The 18,880-nt window shown below is 49.2% G+C and overlaps 1 protein-coding gene across 3 annotated transcripts; it reads right to left on the reverse strand.

Annotated features, from left to right (window-relative positions):
• Positions 1–487: 487 nt before the first annotated feature.
• Positions 488–18,795, reverse strand: KLHL36 (kelch like family member 36). 3 transcript variants are annotated; one of them, XM_015640367.3, is made up of 5 exons: positions 18,569–18,795; positions 14,527–14,608; positions 9,797–10,870; positions 8,740–8,897; positions 488–2,499 (listed from the first exon to the last, which is right to left on the reverse strand). In XM_015640367.3, exons 2-5 carry the CDS (start codon positions 14,584–14,586, stop codon positions 1,944–1,946), a joined length of 1,848 nt encoding a protein of 615 aa, XP_015495853.1. In that variant the 5' UTR covers positions 14,587–14,608; positions 18,569–18,795; the 3' UTR covers positions 488–1,943. The 3 variants fall into 3 exon arrangements, with proteins under 3 accessions (XP_015495853.1, XP_015495854.1, XP_015495855.1); XM_015640368.2 differs by lacking the exon at positions 18,569–18,795 and adding an exon at positions 14,725–15,045; XM_015640369.3 differs by lacking the exon at positions 18,569–18,795 and having other exon boundaries at positions 14,527–14,709.
• Between the last annotated feature and the right edge of the window lie 85 nt (positions 18,796–18,880).

An 18,880-nucleotide genomic window follows, 5' to 3' on the forward strand; every position in this document is an offset into this window, starting at 1 on the left:
TCCCAAATCCAGGGGTGATCAGCCACAAGGCTGGCTTTGATAAGCACTGAAGCTGTCTTTTGTTCATGCAATGAAGTTTAACGTAAAGAAATTGTAAATTGTGTATCTACACTCTGTTAAATACCGTCTTTGAAACCATTCTACAAACTGGATTGAATCTTTTGTCAGATCTGCAAAAATATGGAAAGGAATTTCATAGAATCACAGAATAGTTTGGCTTGAAGGGACCTTAAAACTCATCTTGTTTCTCCCTCTGCCATGGGCAGGGACACCTTCCACTCTCCCAGGCTGCTCCAAACCCTGTCCAACCTGGCCTTGGACACTTCCAGGGATCCAGGGGCAGCCACAGCTTCTCTGGACACCTGTGCCAAGGCCTCAGCACCCTCACAGGGGAGAATTTCTTCTAAGAAAAATGATTACAGGATTATTTTTTTCCAATTTATCAAAAAGGAAAACCTCAGTGAAATCAATACACAAGACATCAAACTGTGATGAATAGAATATTCTAAACTGGATTTATTGTTCTCAGACATTTATGTAATACATAAACACATTAAAGAGGGGATATAGTAACAAGCAACCCAGTAACAGAAAAAAAGCAAGCCTTTGAGATTTTTGTTCTATACTTACACATGAAAATGTCCCCAAAAAGTTAAGTAGTTGTCAGTTGACATAGCAAGGATTTCAGATATTAAAAAAAAAAATAACCCCAAAAACTTGTCAATGAGTTTGTCATAACCAAAATGTTTCATTTTGTTTTTTTTGGTTTTGTTTTAAATTTATTTTTAGGCTAAAAAAGAATAAGCATTACCTCATGCAGTATACAAAGGCTTTAAAATAAATCCATTAATGCAAATGAAAGACTGACTCCTGAGGCTTTTTTTTAAATTAAAAAAAAACACCAAAAAACCTCAAAGAGTTTTAGAAAATTAATTCTAACTAGTTTTCTTAGCATTGAAGAAACAACCTACAACCTCCTTGCACTCCAGAAATTTATTGTTACCTCTTTCAATACACGTGTGCTTGTAGTAGGTCTTAGATTTACCAGAGTTTCAAATGAAATTAAGTGCAAAAATGTTTTCTTAGTGTTCTTCCAATTGTTGAGGTAAGTAGTTGGGGAGGAGAAAAAAAAAAAAGACAAAAGAATGAGGGTAGCAGGATATCACCTGCACAGATGGAAGAAAAGGCAAATCTGAAATACACGGAAAGGGAGATGGGAGAGGAGGGCTGAGGAAAAAATAACAGCAATGATCAACAGCTGAACTTTAAACCAAAGCCCTTGAAATCCACTCAGCAGATCAGCAGTCACTGAAATAAAGCGTGTTTATGAGCATGGCTGGCGAGCTGGGCTCTGGGGAAGCTGGAATTGTGACAATAGTCCCAATTCCAGCTGACTGCCTGACAATGCTGGGAATGCCAGTGCTGCTCCAACAGCTGCACCACGTCCTGGCCAAGCCACACAAAGATCATCAAACGAGGAGTTCCTGACGCCAACAACGGGGTCACAAGCACAGAGCAGCAGCTTCTATAGTCAACAACGTAATATATGGCAAACGAGAGACTGAGTTAGCAAAATGTGGTATAAAAAAGTATAAAAGTTGTTTTTAAAAACTTCCTTAAAACGTCGATATAATACGATGTATGTGGAAATGCCATGAACCACAGAAGGAAAAGCCTAAGCCTTAATATTCAGGAGAGCAGCAGAACCTCTCTGACCACATCACCCTTTGTACAGCAAGAGGGGGAGTTTTTGGTTTCTTTTGTTGTTTTTACCTTAAACATGAGTTTAATCCAAAAACCACATTCAAGTGTACATTTTCTGAGGCTTCAGAAGATGCCCTCCCCACCCTGTTTAGAAACAAAAAGAATAAAGGTTAGATAGAAATGTCTAAATACAAGGTCCCTTCGGAGTCCACCATCCAATGATGGCTATCCAGGAGTGGTCATCTTCCTCGATCTTGATGTTTTTTTGTTTTTATCTTTTTCTTTTTGTCCTCTGTTTTGGGTTTCAGGGCGCAGACACACGCGGACACTCCAGCAATAGCTTTGGGCAAGTCCGTTCCTTTGCACCACTTATTTTTCTCCTTATCATAGACCTGGACTGTTTTGGAGAAGACAGCTTCCTCCCAGCTGTAGCCTCCGAGGATGTAAATCTTGCCTTCCCAAACTGCCACCCCTGACTCGCTGTTGGCTTGCAGCAGAGGGGCCACTCTGGTCCACTGGTTGCACTGGGGGCTGTAGGACTCCACGCTGAGGATGTCAAAGCGAGCCATGGTCTCGATGTTGTCGTCGCTGCCGCCGATGGAGTAGATGTTGTCCTGCAAGGTGCACATGCTGTGCCAGCCCCTGGCAGTGATCATGGGCCTCTTCTCCTCCCACACGTCCGTGCGGTAATCGTAGCACAGCAGGTTCTTTCTGTAGGGGCCGATCTGGTAATCGTGGCCTCCCGAAATGTACACGAATTCCTTGTAGACTGTGCCAGCGTGGCCGTAGGTAAACCTGGGGCAGGCAAACAGGAACAGTCCTTATGGATTTTGTCAAGACACATGAGCATGCAGCAGGGACTGTGCTAAAGAAGCAAATAAACAGTAACTAAAGGCAGAAGAATCCCTGATCTGGCGGTTACCCAGTAACTCCTCTCTTTCCCAGAGCCTGCACTGCAGAGTGCACAGCCTGACAACCACTTTTAAATCATTCTTTCCATAGCTGGTCGCTACAGAGCGCTAAGGTATGGCAATCACTTTTTAATGCATCCTCTAGAGTGTGTCACACAACAGAAATAGCCCATCCAGCACTACTGGCATGACCTTCACTCCCATTTTCCTGCTCCATTGGCTTGCATCAGTCTGAGAGGGCCAGAGAAGGAAAAAATCCACATCTCAGTAAGGGTTCTGTGACAGAAAGGTGAAATAATCGTAACACCTCTCAGACTTACCAGTAGGGATAAACCAAGAGAAACCAACAAGAAAACTGCTGCTGCCTTGCCCTTGCACAGCTTCAGGGTCACCGGTCACATCTCTTGCCCACGGGCACTCTCTGTCTGGTTCACCTGCAGTCCCAACACAGGCAGGGTCCTTTACATGAACCACCTGTCCGCTCTACCACCTCTGCCCTACAGGTGGGAACTTCTCTGGTCACCCCAGGACAAGGCAGCAGACCCCAGTCCATCACAGATCATGGTGAAGTAAGAGAAAATGAGATGGTAGAAGCAACACCATGCATGCTGCATCCACAGGGCAGAGAGAAACCCCCTTTGATCATCTATAATAAAGCCACTACAAACCTAAATCTCCAGGCTGTTCTTAACTTCACACTAGTCTATTCCTGACCAAACCCTTCTGAGCTCTCAGAAGCGGACAGCCAAGGTGATGAACAGCATCAGCTGCTTTCAACATATCGTTCCTACATGTCTTTTTTTCCTCTTCTGGGGGAATTGGCTTGTCAAAAGATGCAGCAGCAGCACAGCAAATTGGTTCTCACAAGGAGCCCAAACGATTCAATACCCACAGGGCACAGAGCAGTGTACTCATCACACTGCACTCACGAGCCTCTACCACCATCCTTTGTAGTCAGGCACTCGAGACAACGCAACCTCCACAGCAGACAAAACTCTGTTAGCAATGCTTTAGCCTTTGAACTGTGCCTGAACACGCTGGAGCTCTCTATGGAGAGAACCTTGAGCTGTTTTTATTTTGCCGGCTAATGGTTTCTCTGAGCCACACAAATGCTATCAGAACATCTTCCACACACCTGAGTGCCAGCACTTCTGTGCCAAGGGAAAAGATGGACTAGAAAAGAAACCCCACATTTACCCTGAAAGCACAACGCTTCTGAGACGAGCTAAAAGGTGGTTATTATTCTAGATGCCTACCGAAACCTCTGATCCCCATCTGAATCAGATATTTTAATAGGTTCCTGCTACAAGAAACAGAAAAATCCCAGGCACGCTTGGGCTGACAGTGCTGAGTGACCAGGACAGTCTCTTCAACAATGGGGTCTGGAGCATCAGGCCTGGAGATCTTACAGAGGTGACTTCACAGCTGTTCTACTTCTTGGCCTCTCAGGAAAAAGATAGGAATTAAAAAGGAGAGTACTTTGGTACGGTTATGGACTTTATCCAGAAAGGCAACTCAAAATTTCCACAGCTCTCAACGTGCCTCATGATAGAAGCAGTTAATTCACGCTCAGTGCTTCTGGTGGACACGATGTACCTTGAGCACATGAGCCCTGGCTTTCACCCCTGACAGAAATACCACGGCAGATGAAGCAGGCAGAGATGCTGCTCCTTGTTTGAGGTCTCTTCCAGACAACAACCAGGACTGTCCATCTCCAGTGGCTCCTGGGCTGCTTGTCAGAGCCTGCGTTTCTCTGCATGCACAGGAATGGGTTTAAAAATGCTCAGTCTGGGGATGGGATGGACAGCTTGAGTTCAGTTCATTTCAAGCTGCAGCAGACTTTAAACCCACATGAAACCAAGCTGCCTGGAGGCTGTGCTGTACCAGGGAGTTTGGAGGAGTCAGGAAGAGGACAACGCAAGGACATCGAATCCACCCCAGAGCCCTGCGTTACTGCACTGCTGTTGGCAACCACACTGCATTCACCATCCAGAGAGAAAATGACCCTAAGTTAATAAAAACTTGCCTGGCTCTTGGAGAAGTAGGTTAAATATTCTCCTACTCTGGTGTTCTGTACAGGTAAGCAAGCAATAGCCATTGTCTCTCAAGCACAGGCATGCAGCCCAGCACAGGCAGCTGCAGAAAAAGCACTGATCTGGTTCTTTTGCCTCAGTCAGTGGCTGTGTCCAGGGAACAGCAACAGCTGAGAGAGAAAATGGTTTGACAGAAACAATCAGATCTGAAGCACCAAATCGACCATTGATTTGTTATTGTCCAGTATAGGACAATCACCCACTGAAATACACCAGAGGTGTTTCACTTTGCCTCACTTCTGAAAGCTCATCCAAAATAGCATCACTTTCATAGGAACTGCATGAAATAGATGCATAAATTGAAACTAATCAATACAAATCCTTTCTACAAGCCCTGTGATTGAGAGAGGGGCATTTCTAAATGGGCAAAAGAACAGGCACATCAATAAAGTGGGTTCAGACATCCTCCAACAGAGAGCATTGAGCATTTTGGCAGTGTTATCTGCAGGAGTGGCCAGAAAAAAGCTGAGGCATTAAGAGAAAGCAGATTTGATTTTAACATTTACTGGAGCCTGGTGCTGATTTTGAATGCCTTAACCCAGATACAGTACTGAAAAATTAGTTCCTGACCCAGTAACACCATTCAGGTGCTAGAAAACCTACCATTTACTGTCCGAGACAGAAGACCACAGAATTCAATAAAGCTTTGGGAATCCCCTACTCCAACCAAAGTCCAGGTGAGCTGTGGTTGCTCTGAATCTTGATGTCCACCTGTTGTAGCCCTGCGAGATCGTTCATGACCCAACCGGCAGAGCAGATACCATCACTCCCCAACCTGTTCCAACAGCTCCTCACACAACAGCTTTCAGTTGTTCTGCCAAACTTTTACCTAGGGCCACTCAATTAATTTCACTGCTGTCTGCAGCAGACCTTTTCATGGTCTGTTCAGGATGAGAACACACTGCCCCTCCTCCTGCTCTGCCAGGCTCGTCAGCCACCGCTGCTCCCTGCCGGGCTAGAAACTATGACAGAAACTGCTCCCAGTTTCTGGGAAATGGGGCCAAAAATATAGGACCTCTCTGAAGAAAGGGAAAGGTATCCCACAACCAAGGACCCTAATGAGCGTCAGGCAAAATGAATTCCCTTCTAGCAGGCTTGGACCAGGTCCACCCTTTAGACAACTTGGCTGAAGTTTTCCCCGCAAAGCCTCTGCCCTGAGACTCTATTTGCTCCTCCAGCAAGACAGCCTTAGCTCCGTCAAAACAGCTCAGCTCCTTCCAAGAGAGTGCTTAGGGAAAACAACTTGTTGTTTTGACCATATAGGGTGGGAATGAGACGGGGTAAGAGGAGATAAAGAAGAGCTGTAAAGCTCTTCCTTAGAGGAGCGAGACTGCGAACAGCAGCATGGACATGGGATTTGGTGCTGGCATGTGTGCTCAAGGACACAGCCACTGCCTTCCCCCTGCAAATCTCCACACGTGTGCCAAGTTCTAACCTTTGGGAAGCACCAAAACCAACCCATTTTCTGCATGTTCAGCATCGAAGCTTTAACAACCTCTGAGAGTCCCACCCCACACAGCTCCAGTCGAACAACACAAGCCCACACCCCCGAATGACCTCAACATGAGCCTGTCACTCCAGGGAACAGGATTCCAGGCAGTTGCTGGCTTGGGGCAATCAGGAATGGCACCAAAAAGGCTGCTTCTGGTGGTCATGCTCCCAAGAGGACCAAAACACCTGCATGTGTTCTCTTCAGAGGGAAGAAGACAGAAAAACTCAGGAAAATAGGTGGTTTTCTTGGGACACATTGTCTGATCAGGCAATCAGGAAGCAGAGGACTGGAGCTTCTGGTTTCCTCTACATGGAAAGTCTTGCTGCTAGAATAGGGCTGGGGGAGATGTTATTTGAGGGAAACAGGAACTTAAATCTGTTTGAGGAACAAAACCATGTGGTCAGGAGGAAAACAGAGATCAGATGAGGAGTATGTTGAAGGGAAGACTGGAGCAGGCAGCAGGAACTGTAGCTAAAATGTTTTTAGTCTTAAATGGATCACAGAATCCTCTCTCATCCTTCTTCCCACGGCTTCACCATCTCAGAGCAAAGAATGTTTTCCCAATATCTGATCTAACCCTGCCCTCTGCCCGTGGGAAGCCATTCCCCCTCATCCTGGCACTCCAGGCTCTTGTAGAGTCTCTCTCCACCTTTCCTGTGCGCTCTATTCAGGCACTGGAGTGCCACACTTAGGTCACAGTGAAGCTTTCCTTTTCCAGATTGAACAATCCCAATTCTACAAGCCTTTCCTCTTAGGAGAGGTGTTCCATCTCTCTGATCATCCTGGTGTCTCCTCTGGATTTGCTCCAACCTGAAGTACCTCAAGGAAGGGCTTCAGCAGCCCCAAATCTGCCAGAGCCGCTGCTCACCCAGCTCAAGCAGTGGATGTGTGTTGGAAAGGTTGCCCACCTCCTTTTGCAACCTGCATAAAGTTCTTTTTGCCTTATTCCTTCTGTGCAGAAACACACAAGTAAATCACTGCCCAGCACTAAATGGAAAAAAAAAGAGCTGAAAAGACAAAAAATCCAAAGGTGCCAAGTCCACTAAGATGTAACTCCAGACTCTTCAACGTGCAAAACAGCAGCTGCATGGAAAAGTATGAGTCTGTCTCGTTCACCACACAGGATGAGCTGACACAAGGACAGAGCAACAGGAAGAGAGGATGCAGAATCATTTCTTTGGGTGCAGGAATAATTCATCCCACTCCCCACAGTGTAAGAGGGGTCTGTCCCCTGACGGGCGACTTTTGCCTTGTCCAGGCAGACATGCCAGGCAATCTAATAAAAAATTAACACCCACAAGTTAAAGTTCACTTTAAATACTGCAGCTGCAGAATTCCCAAAGCCAGCACACAGGTAGCAGCTGAAATATGCAGACAAACTGTCCCTTCTTAGAGAGTCTGGATGGATTAAGTTCACCCATGTGAACTTCTCCAGGATCATTTATGAGCAAAAATATCCATAAAGGATTCACCTCACAGGTGTCCCCAGTTAACAGAAGGATTTAGAACCTGAAGATACTCTCCTACACAGCTTCCCAGGAAGGGCTGTGGTGTTTAGCCCCTGGATCATAGGCTGGATCTGCCTGTGTGAGCAGAAATAAAAAAGCATCCTGCTTGTGAAGAGCACTCGAGCCCAGCTGTTGGCCTGGATCAGCCTTGCATTGCAGCACCTGCCCAAAATAGAATTGGTCAACAGGCTCCTGTGCCTTCAGTGGCTGCCTCTGGCTCTGCAGCTCTGCAGCTCAGGGACCAGGGAAAAACCCTGAACTCTCAAACCAAACTGCAGGAACCTGCTCTGTGATGGCACTGGGAAAGCCAGCGCTGCTGCTGAGGTTTCAGACATCACAGAAACACCATCCCCACAGCCAGAGTCCCTGTGATTCCCACAAATGTGAAACATCAAATCAGAGTCACTGCTAGCAAAGAAGTGCTGTCCTTACAAAGTCACTGCTCTGACGTCGACTCAAGACACAGCAATGCCCTGTCTGTTACCACAAGAGCTGCAGGGATTAAACCTCTCAAAAGCAGAAGAGCCAAGTTTAAACTCAAACAGAGGGAGAGAGAGCTCACATTTGCCAGGGTTCTGTATTTCCAATACAGGTAATTGTGTTTAGCTGTGACAGCCAACCCAAATAGCCCAACATAGAGAAACACCCTGCAAGGAAAACCATCACACCAAGGTGGCAAAGTAAGGCCAAAGAAACGACAAACCCCTTTGGCCAAGATGTGAAAAGTGCTTCTGAAAATATTCAACTCCAAATGGCCTCAGGAAAAGCTTTTTAAGAATTGTAGAATGAAATTATCAGAGCTCTCCCTCCCATCCTCCAGATGCACCTTGGGATGAAAATGAAAACCTAACACGAGGCACATGCTGCCTGCTCAAATCCCAACTGCTGCTGTGGTTTGAGATGGCTGATGCCACACTGGTTTTACATCCCCTTCCCTCCCTTCCCGGGCTCCCATTCATCAGCTAAAGTCACACAAGTTCCCTCTGTTACCCCTCTTCAAACATAGGGGAGTTTCCAAACAGCTCAGTTACCTGGGCAGTCCTGCTATGTAGGTCCAGGAGTCCTTCTGAGGGCTGTAGGTCTCAACTGAAGACAGGGCCCCGTTCTCATTCCTGCCACCAACAGCCACCAGCATGTCAGCGATCGCTCCCAGGTAGAAATCTACTCGTCGTTGTCTCATGGAGGCAACCTGGCAAAGAAAATAACCTGCTGGCATTTTCCAGGGTCTGGTAAGCAAAGGACTTGAGGGACTACGGGGCAGTTGCTCCTTCCCCTTTGATTTGATAAGGAGAGATTTTGGTTTTGACCATTACATTCATAAAACACTTCTGTTTTTCTGCAATAGCATCCATTTTGAAAACGGGGGAAAACAGGAAACACCTAAGAGACAGGTTACTCTATAAACGTTTGTGTTTATAGGAACTCCTTCCCAAAGTCTGCAAGAAGAGGTATTGGAATCATTGAAAACCACAAGTGAACCATCCAGGATGACTGATTCATAGAGGAATCATGGCTGGTTCATATGGAAACCATAACTGGTCCACATAGGGACCATGACTGGTCTATAAAGGAACAAGGAGTGGCTGATACAGCAACCCACACAGATGAAGGGATTTGTGGCAGGACTGGGAGCAAAGAGCTTGTTCTAAGGGACACTTAGCTCAGAGACACTTGACAATTGTCAGAGACATTTCCATTTTACATCACACCCATTTTTGGTTTATATGTAGTACTGCTTGAGGAAGATGAACCAAGCAATCACATCTGAGTCCATTCCAGAATTATTCCCAGAAGTAATCTAAAGAATTGAGGGCAGATGCTGATCAGGAATTTCTCAGGTGAGATGCCCAAATCCCAAATGAAGGTGAATATCTGCCCCAAACTCTTTTTGCTCTTTGTGCAATTTAAGCATTCCCACAAAGGACTCAAGTAGCTGCTTCAGCTAAATGAAGTCAACAGCTTGACTCTTCATTTGGAAGTGCTGCCATGTTGACTATTCTAACAAGCCCCGTCCTTCCACCAGAAAAGGAGAAAACGCTCTAAACATTAAGGACTTTGAACAGAGAAATAATACAGCTCAAGTCTCACCTTTATCCACTGGTTACAGCGGGGATCATACCTATATAGGAGATTTGACGCCGCATCCCCTCCATTGTCCCGGGAAAAGCTGCCCCCGGCTATGAAGATGAAACCTCCCAAGACCGCGACACAGTGGTGACTCCGCCGGGCTGGCAGAGGGGTTTCTGCCACCCACTGTCCCTTCCTGGTGTCCAGGAAGCAGGTGTCATCGCAGAGCTCCAGGCAGCGCTCCGACACCTCCCCGCCCACGAAGAGCAGCCGCTCCTCGCAGGTGCGCAGGGCCGTGCGCTTGGTCTGCAGCACCGGCTGCGCCGTCACGTTGTTGTGGTAGTTCACCGCCTCCTCGATGAAACCCTCGCAGTTGGCTTCCTTGGGCAGCAGCGAGCACACGGCAGGCTTCACTCGGTGCAGGAGGTCGCTCTTGGGGATCAAGGGGAAGTGGATGTTGTCCAGCACCTGGTAAGCCTCGTTCTCCCGCTCCGGGTACTGCGTGAGCCACTGCAGGGCGGCCTGCAGCAGGTCGTGCTCGCACTCCTGCTGCACGTCGCTGCTGTCCAGGTACTGGCACAGCTTCTGCAAGGAAATGTTCTGCAGGAAGTCCGGGGTGAAGGACAGCGTGCCGAAGTTCTGCAGGATGAAGGAGTCGATGTAGGAGTCAAGGCGCTTCAGGTTGTAGATGGAGGCCAGCTCCTGCAGGTACAGGTAATTCTCCTCGCTGACTTCGTTCTCCAGGTACTCGCAGCAGAAGTCGACCACCTTCCAGATCTGCAGCAGGTGAGCTGTCTCGAGCACGTAGTCGATGTTTCCTCCATCCAGAGACAGCTCACTGCCATACAGGAAATCCACCACGGCCTTGAGGCCGATGTAGGAGGCTCCAAAAAGCTCCACCTCCTTCTGGTGGGCCTCCCTCATGCCGATGGTGAACATGGAGTTGAAGTAGTCACTGCACACGGCCAGGAGGTTCCGGTGGGCCGGGACTCTCTGCTCATCCACCACCAGCACGATGTCGCAGAACAGGCCTCGGTGCCTCTGCTCGTTCAGGCTCTGCAGAACCAGACTGGAGTGGTCATCCCACCTGTACACCTGGAAAACACAAACAGCTTCAGGCAGGTGGCACCTCCACCGAGATCAGTTCACAGTGGAATGTGTTTTCCCACTAGGTGCAGTCATACATAAGTCAGAGACAGCTTTTTTTGGTGTTTCTCATTCGCATTTATAATAAATTCTGACATGCAATAGTTGGCAAGTGACACAGTACAAGCCTGAGCTCCTCACCTTCACTTTGAAAGGCCTATGGAAACTTTTACTGCTTCCTACTCCCCTTCTTTTATAATTTACTCTTCCTTCCCCCACAACGCTGCATTAAAACCTCCTCCCTGATGAGTTATACAGGCACAATTTTCTGAAACTCTTCCACTCATTGTCTCAGAGACATCTTGCTGACATTTCCTTTCTTCCTTGTCCCCCAAATGACTCCTTACAGAGCTCTCCCAGCTAAACTACTCACAGAGCATTTGGAGTGGGAGACACACACGCAGCAGTACTCTGAATTTTCATTCAGCTCATGTATTGTTTGGGTTACTGCTTGCTTGACAGCTACCCCCTCTTAAATCTTTCCAGAACTCTGCATTTCTAAGCTTGTTAGGGTAAAATCCCTCTCTTTCTTCCCACATTATTCCAGGCACACACACTGCACTCAGAAGTAATAGCTGTTTATTTATGTGCAAAGCCACACATGTGGAGAACTGATTCCCACAAGGCTTCTCCTCGCTTCCAGAAGCTGAGGTAGGTTTTGTTTAAATGAATAGGAGCAGATATTTTTCTTTTAAAGAAAAGGGAAAATGCCCTCAGGACACATCCATTAAGTGCCCTTCTGGGATCTCTCTGGTCCTCACATTCGAAGCACCACCTTTGGACGTGTTGCTGAGCTTTTGAGGTGACCAGCTTGTGCCTCTTTTCTCACAGACTCATGTCACCAGCCTTAGGATGAGCCAAGATGGAAATGTTTTGTTACCCCTCAAATGTCCTGCAGAACATGAAATGAACACTGCTGCTCAGTCCAGGATGTCAAGTGAAGTTTTAGGACCATCTTCTGGAGGAATTTAATGTGTGATGGCACACTCAGGTACCTTGTGATGTCTCTTAATAAAAGCCAGGTTAAGATAAATGCTAATACCAAATACTTTAATTACCAAATTCAAACCAGGCAGAAAGAACCTGCAAGAACTTGTAAGAGGAGTGAGAAGGGGTGGAATGGAAGCACATCCCTGTATCCTACCTAAGGCAGCTCTGAACAGTCCTGCCTGTCTGAGTCTTGCCCTCTCCTAAACCCCCAGGCTGCATTCCCAGAGGTGACACCTGAAAAGGTCACACAGCTGACCTGAGGTCTCTTCAATCCTCCCAGACACTCCCCCTTCCCTTCACCACCAAACTGTTGCTTCTCCTAGAAATCCTAATTACCTGTGGCTCCCCTGGCAGCCCAAGCAGAGAGCACATCATCACAGCAGTCTGAAAACACCATTACTGCCTTGGTTAAAACACAGCAGGACCCCCTCTACCCACCTGGGTGGAAAAGGTTTGATTCTTAGAGCCAAGAGGGCTTTTTGAGACCCAAATTAACTATCAAATGTGCAAGAAGGCTTTTTGAGACCCAAATTAACAACCAAATGTGCTGCTCTTAGTGTAACATCCCAGCATATTCTCTTTATTTCCTTATGTTCTTTTCTAAACAATGGAGGCCAAGCTGCCAAAAATCCTGCTGTTGGAATGGCTCTGAACATTCAAGTGTGCAGAGTTAAACCAGTCTAAGGCAAGAGGCTTCAATAATTAAAAGGTTTCTGGATCAAAACTCTTTAATTTGCCTTATACTCATCACACCTCTGAACTTAAAAAGGGATCTATGGCATAGACAACAAAGTGGCTTCCACTGAGGAATAAAACTGCCAGAGATCTGTAAGAGGAAAAAAAAAAAAAAAAAAGGGTGTTTAAGGACCGTAAAGCTTTTTATCTGCCTTTTCTTGAGGTTGGGAAAAGCTGATATTGTACAGGAGCCTAAACAGAAACCAAGGGGTGGAAGAGAGAGGGAGAAGAATAAATATGGCAAAGGATAAATCACACTTTTGTGGCAGCTGTATTCAGGGGCAGTTGAAGGTGGCAGATGAACAGAGAAGAAATAACAACTTACAGCACCCTCTCCCCAGGATTCACGAGGAATAGGAATGAACCAAATCCTTGGATTGAAGCAAACCCATCCTCCCTCTCATCCCTGGGAGCTGGCTGATCATTTCTCTCTAATATTCCCTAATACCACCATCATGCATAACAAGATTACAGCGGAATATAAGATTTGCCAGAGATCCCTCTCTGCTGAGCTGGATGTTGAGTCAGCAGCGTAATCCTGCCCTCAGATACGCCTGGCAACTCGCACTCCTGAAATCCTTGTTGCCATGTGGAACTGCTGCTGCTCCAGGAATCGGGAATCAACCCATTCCACGCTGCACTGGAGGCACTCGGAACACAGCAAATTATTTCAGCCACTTGGCAAGTTCATTCATTCAGGGAGCAAGATACAGGAGCTGAGAGCTGCACATTTCAAAAGCAGGACTAATTTCACACTGAACTTGAACATCTTTCTCGAGCTATTTATATTCTGTAGAACAGCCTTTGCATTATCCAGTAATTCTAAGTTTAACAGATAGTGACAGCTGCCGTCTAAGCAAGCAAATAAAACAATGCTGTCAAGTTAATTAATTTTTAATGTGATGAATTATCATTACATTCAGACTAAACCATTTAAGTGGCAGACAGGATCAGCATTGAGGGAAAGATTATATTGGTAGGGATGCATTTAAAAATTAGTCCTATTTATCTTTCATCAATTGTGTTAGAGCAGAATTTCGGCTTCTCTTGAATTCAAAGATCTAATTTCTCTCAGACTGTTAATGCAGCCCTGCTGCTCATCAATGGTGCAAAAGAAAATGAGATCTGGCTCATTCAGCTTTGGTAAAACAGATGAAAGCACTGAAAACTTTCCCTTTTCCAGCTCTTTTTTCTGGTATTACAAGGTACCTGTTCTGCAGTTCCTGTAACTACAGCACAAAAGCAGCTTGCACTGGCATGAAACAAAGTGAGCATAATAATTACAGCTGCTTTTAGCACCTTATAAATCGTCCTGAGGACCTGCATAAAGAGCTGACTGAGATGGATTTCCGTGAATTCACAAATAAAAACAATGTATTTGTGCAGACAGATTTGATACAAAGAAAATAAAACCCCACAAACCTAAGGAAGCAACCCAGGTTCTGTGAGTTCACTGGGCTCACCACAATTGTCAGGATCAAGACTCCCATCTTGTACAAAACCAAGACTGAATCTAAAGAGTAATCCCAGCTTTGCTGGATTTTACGACACGGATTGGTTTAAAAAATAAACACATCACATTTCATAACTGAATTTTTAGTATAGAGAAACTACTGTGCTGCAATGATGTGGGTTTCTTAGTTATGAGTCATGATGAGCAGAAGCCCATTTGCTGCTGCTTTTCCTTTTTTTCCCTTAATCACTAGGCAGCAACTTCTACCAAAAATACTTGAGCAGGTAAACCACCATTTCCATCCCTCTTTTCCAAAGCTCAGAGTACTCCCGTTCCCCCAAACCAGTCCGCCCAAAGGACACCCTCTACCCCTCACCACCCTTTCCGCAGCGGGATTTTTTTGGTAGGCGACACAAATCGTACGAACCTTCGAGGATTCACTAATCTTGTGCGGGCGGCAGATCCTGCTCTGCCGGGTTCCCTCCATGACCGCCCGATCCGCAGCACTTCTGCAACAAAGGCACAGGGAGATGTTCAGCAGCTCGCCAGCCCCTCCTGAGCGCTCGCACGCATCTTGTGCTGAGCACGGAGCGCAATTCCCGGCCCGGCACGTGCTGATCCGCACCTTGCAAATGTCCCAGTTCAAAAATATTATTTTTCCCTCCTCGGTGCCCTTCCCCGGTGTTGTCAAAGGTCGGTGGTGTCAACAAGTTGGGCACAGCCCAGCCCAGCCCCGGTAGCGGCGGCAGCTCCGGAGTCGGCGCTGGCTCCCGGTGGAGCGCTGCCCGGGGCCGGCCGGAGCCCCCCGGCCGCGGTGACCGACCGGCCCCGGCCCCGCTCCGGCGGCTGCATCGACCGCGGGGAAAAAATCCGGACGGAAAACAGCGAGGGAAACAAAGCGGTGACAAATTCCTGGAGGCTGCAGCCGCCCCTCGCCCCGCGCCCGGGGCAGGAAATGCCGGCGGGGCGGGACCCGAGCGGGGCGGAACCGCAGCGGGGCCGGGAGCGGCGGGGGAGGCACCGGGGCGGGCCGGGGCGGGGATGCTCGGACACATCCCGGGAGCTCCGGGCTGTTTTCTGCCCTGGGATACACGGAGAGCACATCTCGGGATGCTCGGGGCTGTTCCCTGTCCCGGGATGCACGGACAGCACATCCCGGGATGCTCGGGGCTGTTCCCTGTCGCGGGATGCACGGACAGCACATTCCGGGAGATCGGGGCTATTCCCTGCCCCGTGATGCTCGGACAGCACATCCCAGGAGCTCCGGGCTGTTCCCTGTCCTGGGATGCTCGGACACATCCCGGGAGCTCCAGGCTGCTCCCTGCCCCGGGATACACGGACAGGACATCCCGGGAGCTCCAGGCTGCTCCCTGCCCCGGGATACACGGACAGGACATCCCGGGAGCTCAGGGCTGTTCACTGTCCTGGGATGCACGGACAGGACATCCCGGGAGCTCCGGGCTGTTCCCTGTCCCGGGATCCTCGGACCCTTCGGGGCTGTTCCTGCCGGCTCGGGGATGGTGCTGGCAGGCCCTGAGGCCAGGCAGACATGGACACCCGTGCCGGGGGCATTGGCTGCAGGGAACGCGGTGTATTTGGTTTGTACAGAGGTGATGAACTGTGCAGTGGGTGCGGGAGGCGCAGCCAGAAACCCCATCAGCATCTCCTCTTGCTTACCTGGCATGACACTACCTGACCTCGGGAGATCACCTCCCCACTGGGGCTTTCCCTGCTTCTGCGGGACTTTCCCTCACCCATTACAGCCCAGGAAAATTAAAATTAAGAATCCTCCCATGGAGAGCAGCAGGCTGAATATTCCATGCTTCAGGGGGAAAATCAGAAGCAAAGGCACTGCACAGACCCACCGGGTCCAGTTTCAGTGCAATAGCCCCCGTCCCACAGCACTCCAAGGGAAAAAGCCCTTTGCTAACCCAGCACTCCTGGGTCTCCTCCAGGTGCTGACCAGGACAGCAGGAGGCTGGGTGTGTGTCCAGGCTCCAGCTGCTCTCACCATGGACAGCCCAGCTTGGACACGTGTCCCAGGTGGTGACAGGGCTGCTGTGGCTGGCAGAGGATGATGTGCAGGGTGTGACACCACGGCTGCCTGGTGCCAGCACCCCCACCTGCCCCAGCCACCCAACACTGCAGGAAGGGCTCCAGTGCTGGGGCAGCAGCGCCCAGCCAGCTCCAGGAACAGGAAACCACAGGGGATGATGGGCTTGTGCTCATCTGTACTCAACTGATTATTGAGTCTGGAGATGAAAAGTGGCTTTGCCAGGTCTCTCCTGCAGCCCTTGTGACTATCAGGACCTGGGTAAAGGCCCTCACCTGTCTGAGTGAAATCCCACTTTGCTGCCAGCCCCAATGTCAACTGTGACTTAAAAACAACCCAAATGCTGTGATCTGTAAATTAACAACTCCAGTGCTAACTGTAATCTGTAGATTGACAACCCCAATGCCAACTGTAACCTGAAAATTCAGGGCAGCCTCTTCCTGAAGGAGATCATTGTTCTCTCCATTCCTTTCTCTGCTCCTGCACAGAAAAGACGGGGATGGAGAAGCAGGAATGGGATGGGCATATAGAAAGATTGGAGAAGAAACAAAAAGAGGGGAAGATGGCAAAGAGACACAGGGACAAGGGACTTGCAGGGGTGTGTTTTAAGATAAAGATAATGCTCCTGGGGGCCCATGGCTGTGCAGAGCCATCCTGTTTGCTCAGCTCCCTCCAAATACTCTGAAGACCCTTCCTGAGCCTCATGGTACAGTCTAGACAGCTGAAGGTCAGCTCAGACTCCCAGGACTTCATGCCTACTGGAGATGTTTTTTTTTGAGGAGGTCCATAAGTCCTCACTTCCTCTTGTGCTTCCTCTCCAAGGACTCCTGTGACATGGACAGGTATTTCTGTCAGGCCAGTGACATCTTCCTGGCAGGATGAAAAGCCCCATGTTCTGGAGGTCTCAGAATTGCCATATGAAAAGCAAATCAGAGTTCACTAAGTCATTACAGACTGCTGAAAATGAGCACAATACTTATCCTTCCATGCATTAAAAAAAAATAATAAAATTAAAAAGAAAAATCCATGCAAAAGTGAGAAAGACAAGAAAGAGAAGCAAAGAGAAGAGGCTTGGTCCCACAAGGAATATGTGCATTTCTGATGTTTGGATCTGGCACAGAAAAGAGGCATGAAGTCCCTAATTAAGAGAATTAATTCTCCAGCCACTGGGTCACAGAGACCTGCGTAAGGATGAGGTTCACTCCTCCTAAGGGGATGACTTTGGAGTCACCCACCTCTGCTCTAGGAAACATCAGGAGGTGAGGATCAGGGACTGAAGGGACAAGGACAAGGACAAGCAGCAGCGTTACAGGTATAAACCGCAGCAAGTGCCAGTGGATAAACGCAGACTACAAAAAATACATTTATGAGCAGATAATGGTCAGCATAAAGGCTTTTGAAAAATGAAACTCTTCCTAAAAGCAAAGAAAATCAATATAAATCCAGAAATATTAATGTGTAATTATATTATCATCTACAGCCTGCAGCCTACAGATACCGAGTGTGATTCACCCAGTGTCCTACACTTGTACCGACTTCAGAAATATTTCCCTGTTCCCTATGACCTCATCGAATCAGAGATGCACTGCAGCAATGGCTGTGCTGGGCACTCCGGGAGCCTGGCGTCACCCAGGGCCGGGGAGGCAGCGGGAAGGAGCTGCGGGCAGAACTGGCCTTTGTGGCACTAAAGGGTCCCTGGCAGTGAGGACTGGCTCTGGAGGCCTTGTTCCTTGAGATGTCTGTAATGCTACTGCTCACACGGACAGCACCGATGTGAAACAAGCATCGATCATCCCCTGCAAACTTTAAAATAAACAAAATGTGATACTTTTTTATCATAACAGCTTTTATTAAACTGCAAAGCCAGCCCCATGGGTTTTGGGTGGAAACCCACTAAAATACGCAAGGACTGGCTTGTAAAACTCCAGTCCTAGGTCACGGCATCACCCGGCGCTGTTCATTCCCAGCCCGGTTCTGCAAAGCAGGGAGCTGTGTCTGTGTGGGGCTCCCAGGCAGGCTGTGCCTCCCAGCCCGCATCTCCCGGAGCGCGGGGACCCGCGGAGCTGCGGGATTGTTCCCGGGCAGCGCCGGGAGCCCGGCAGGGGGAGATCGCCGCATTGGAACGGGCCGAGCCGCTCGCACGCAGACACGGCCACGCTCACACACAGAGAGACGCACAGACAGACAGACAGACAGACAGACAGACAGACTGACTGACTGACTGACTGACTGACTGACTGACACACAGCCGGGCCCTAGCGCCCGCCCGCACGCAGCGGCTGTCAGCACCCAAAGTCACCCCGGAGCCGCCGCTCGAGGCCGGGGCCGCCCTCCGGGCCGGGGCCGGGATGCGGATGATGCTCCGCGGCCCCGGCACAGCCCCGAGCCCCATCCCCGGCCCTCGCCCCCCGCTCACCTGCTCCGCTCCGCGCTACCTCCCGTGCTCCCGGCCCGGCCCCCGGCCCCGCCGCGCCATCGCCGCCGGCTGCTCCATCCCGGGCGCCGCCTCTGCCTCCTTCCTCCTCCCGGCCCTCAGCGGCTGCCGCAGCATCGGGGGGCTGCCGGCACAGCGGCGCCCGGGAGAAGCATCCCCGCGGCGGGTCGCAGCCGGGCCGGGCCGAGCCCCGCGGCCCCGCGCCCCCGTCCCCGGGCTATTGCATCACCGCGGGCCCCCCGCGCCGGGAGGGGCAGGGCCGGGCCCGGCAGAGCCATTGGCGGCGGAGGCGGG

The sequence above is a fragment of the Parus major genome, chromosome 11, assembly GCF_001522545.3.
Source record: "Parus major isolate Abel chromosome 11, Parus_major1.1, whole genome shotgun sequence".
Classification (NCBI taxonomy): domain Eukaryota; kingdom Metazoa; phylum Chordata; class Aves; order Passeriformes; family Paridae; genus Parus; species Parus major.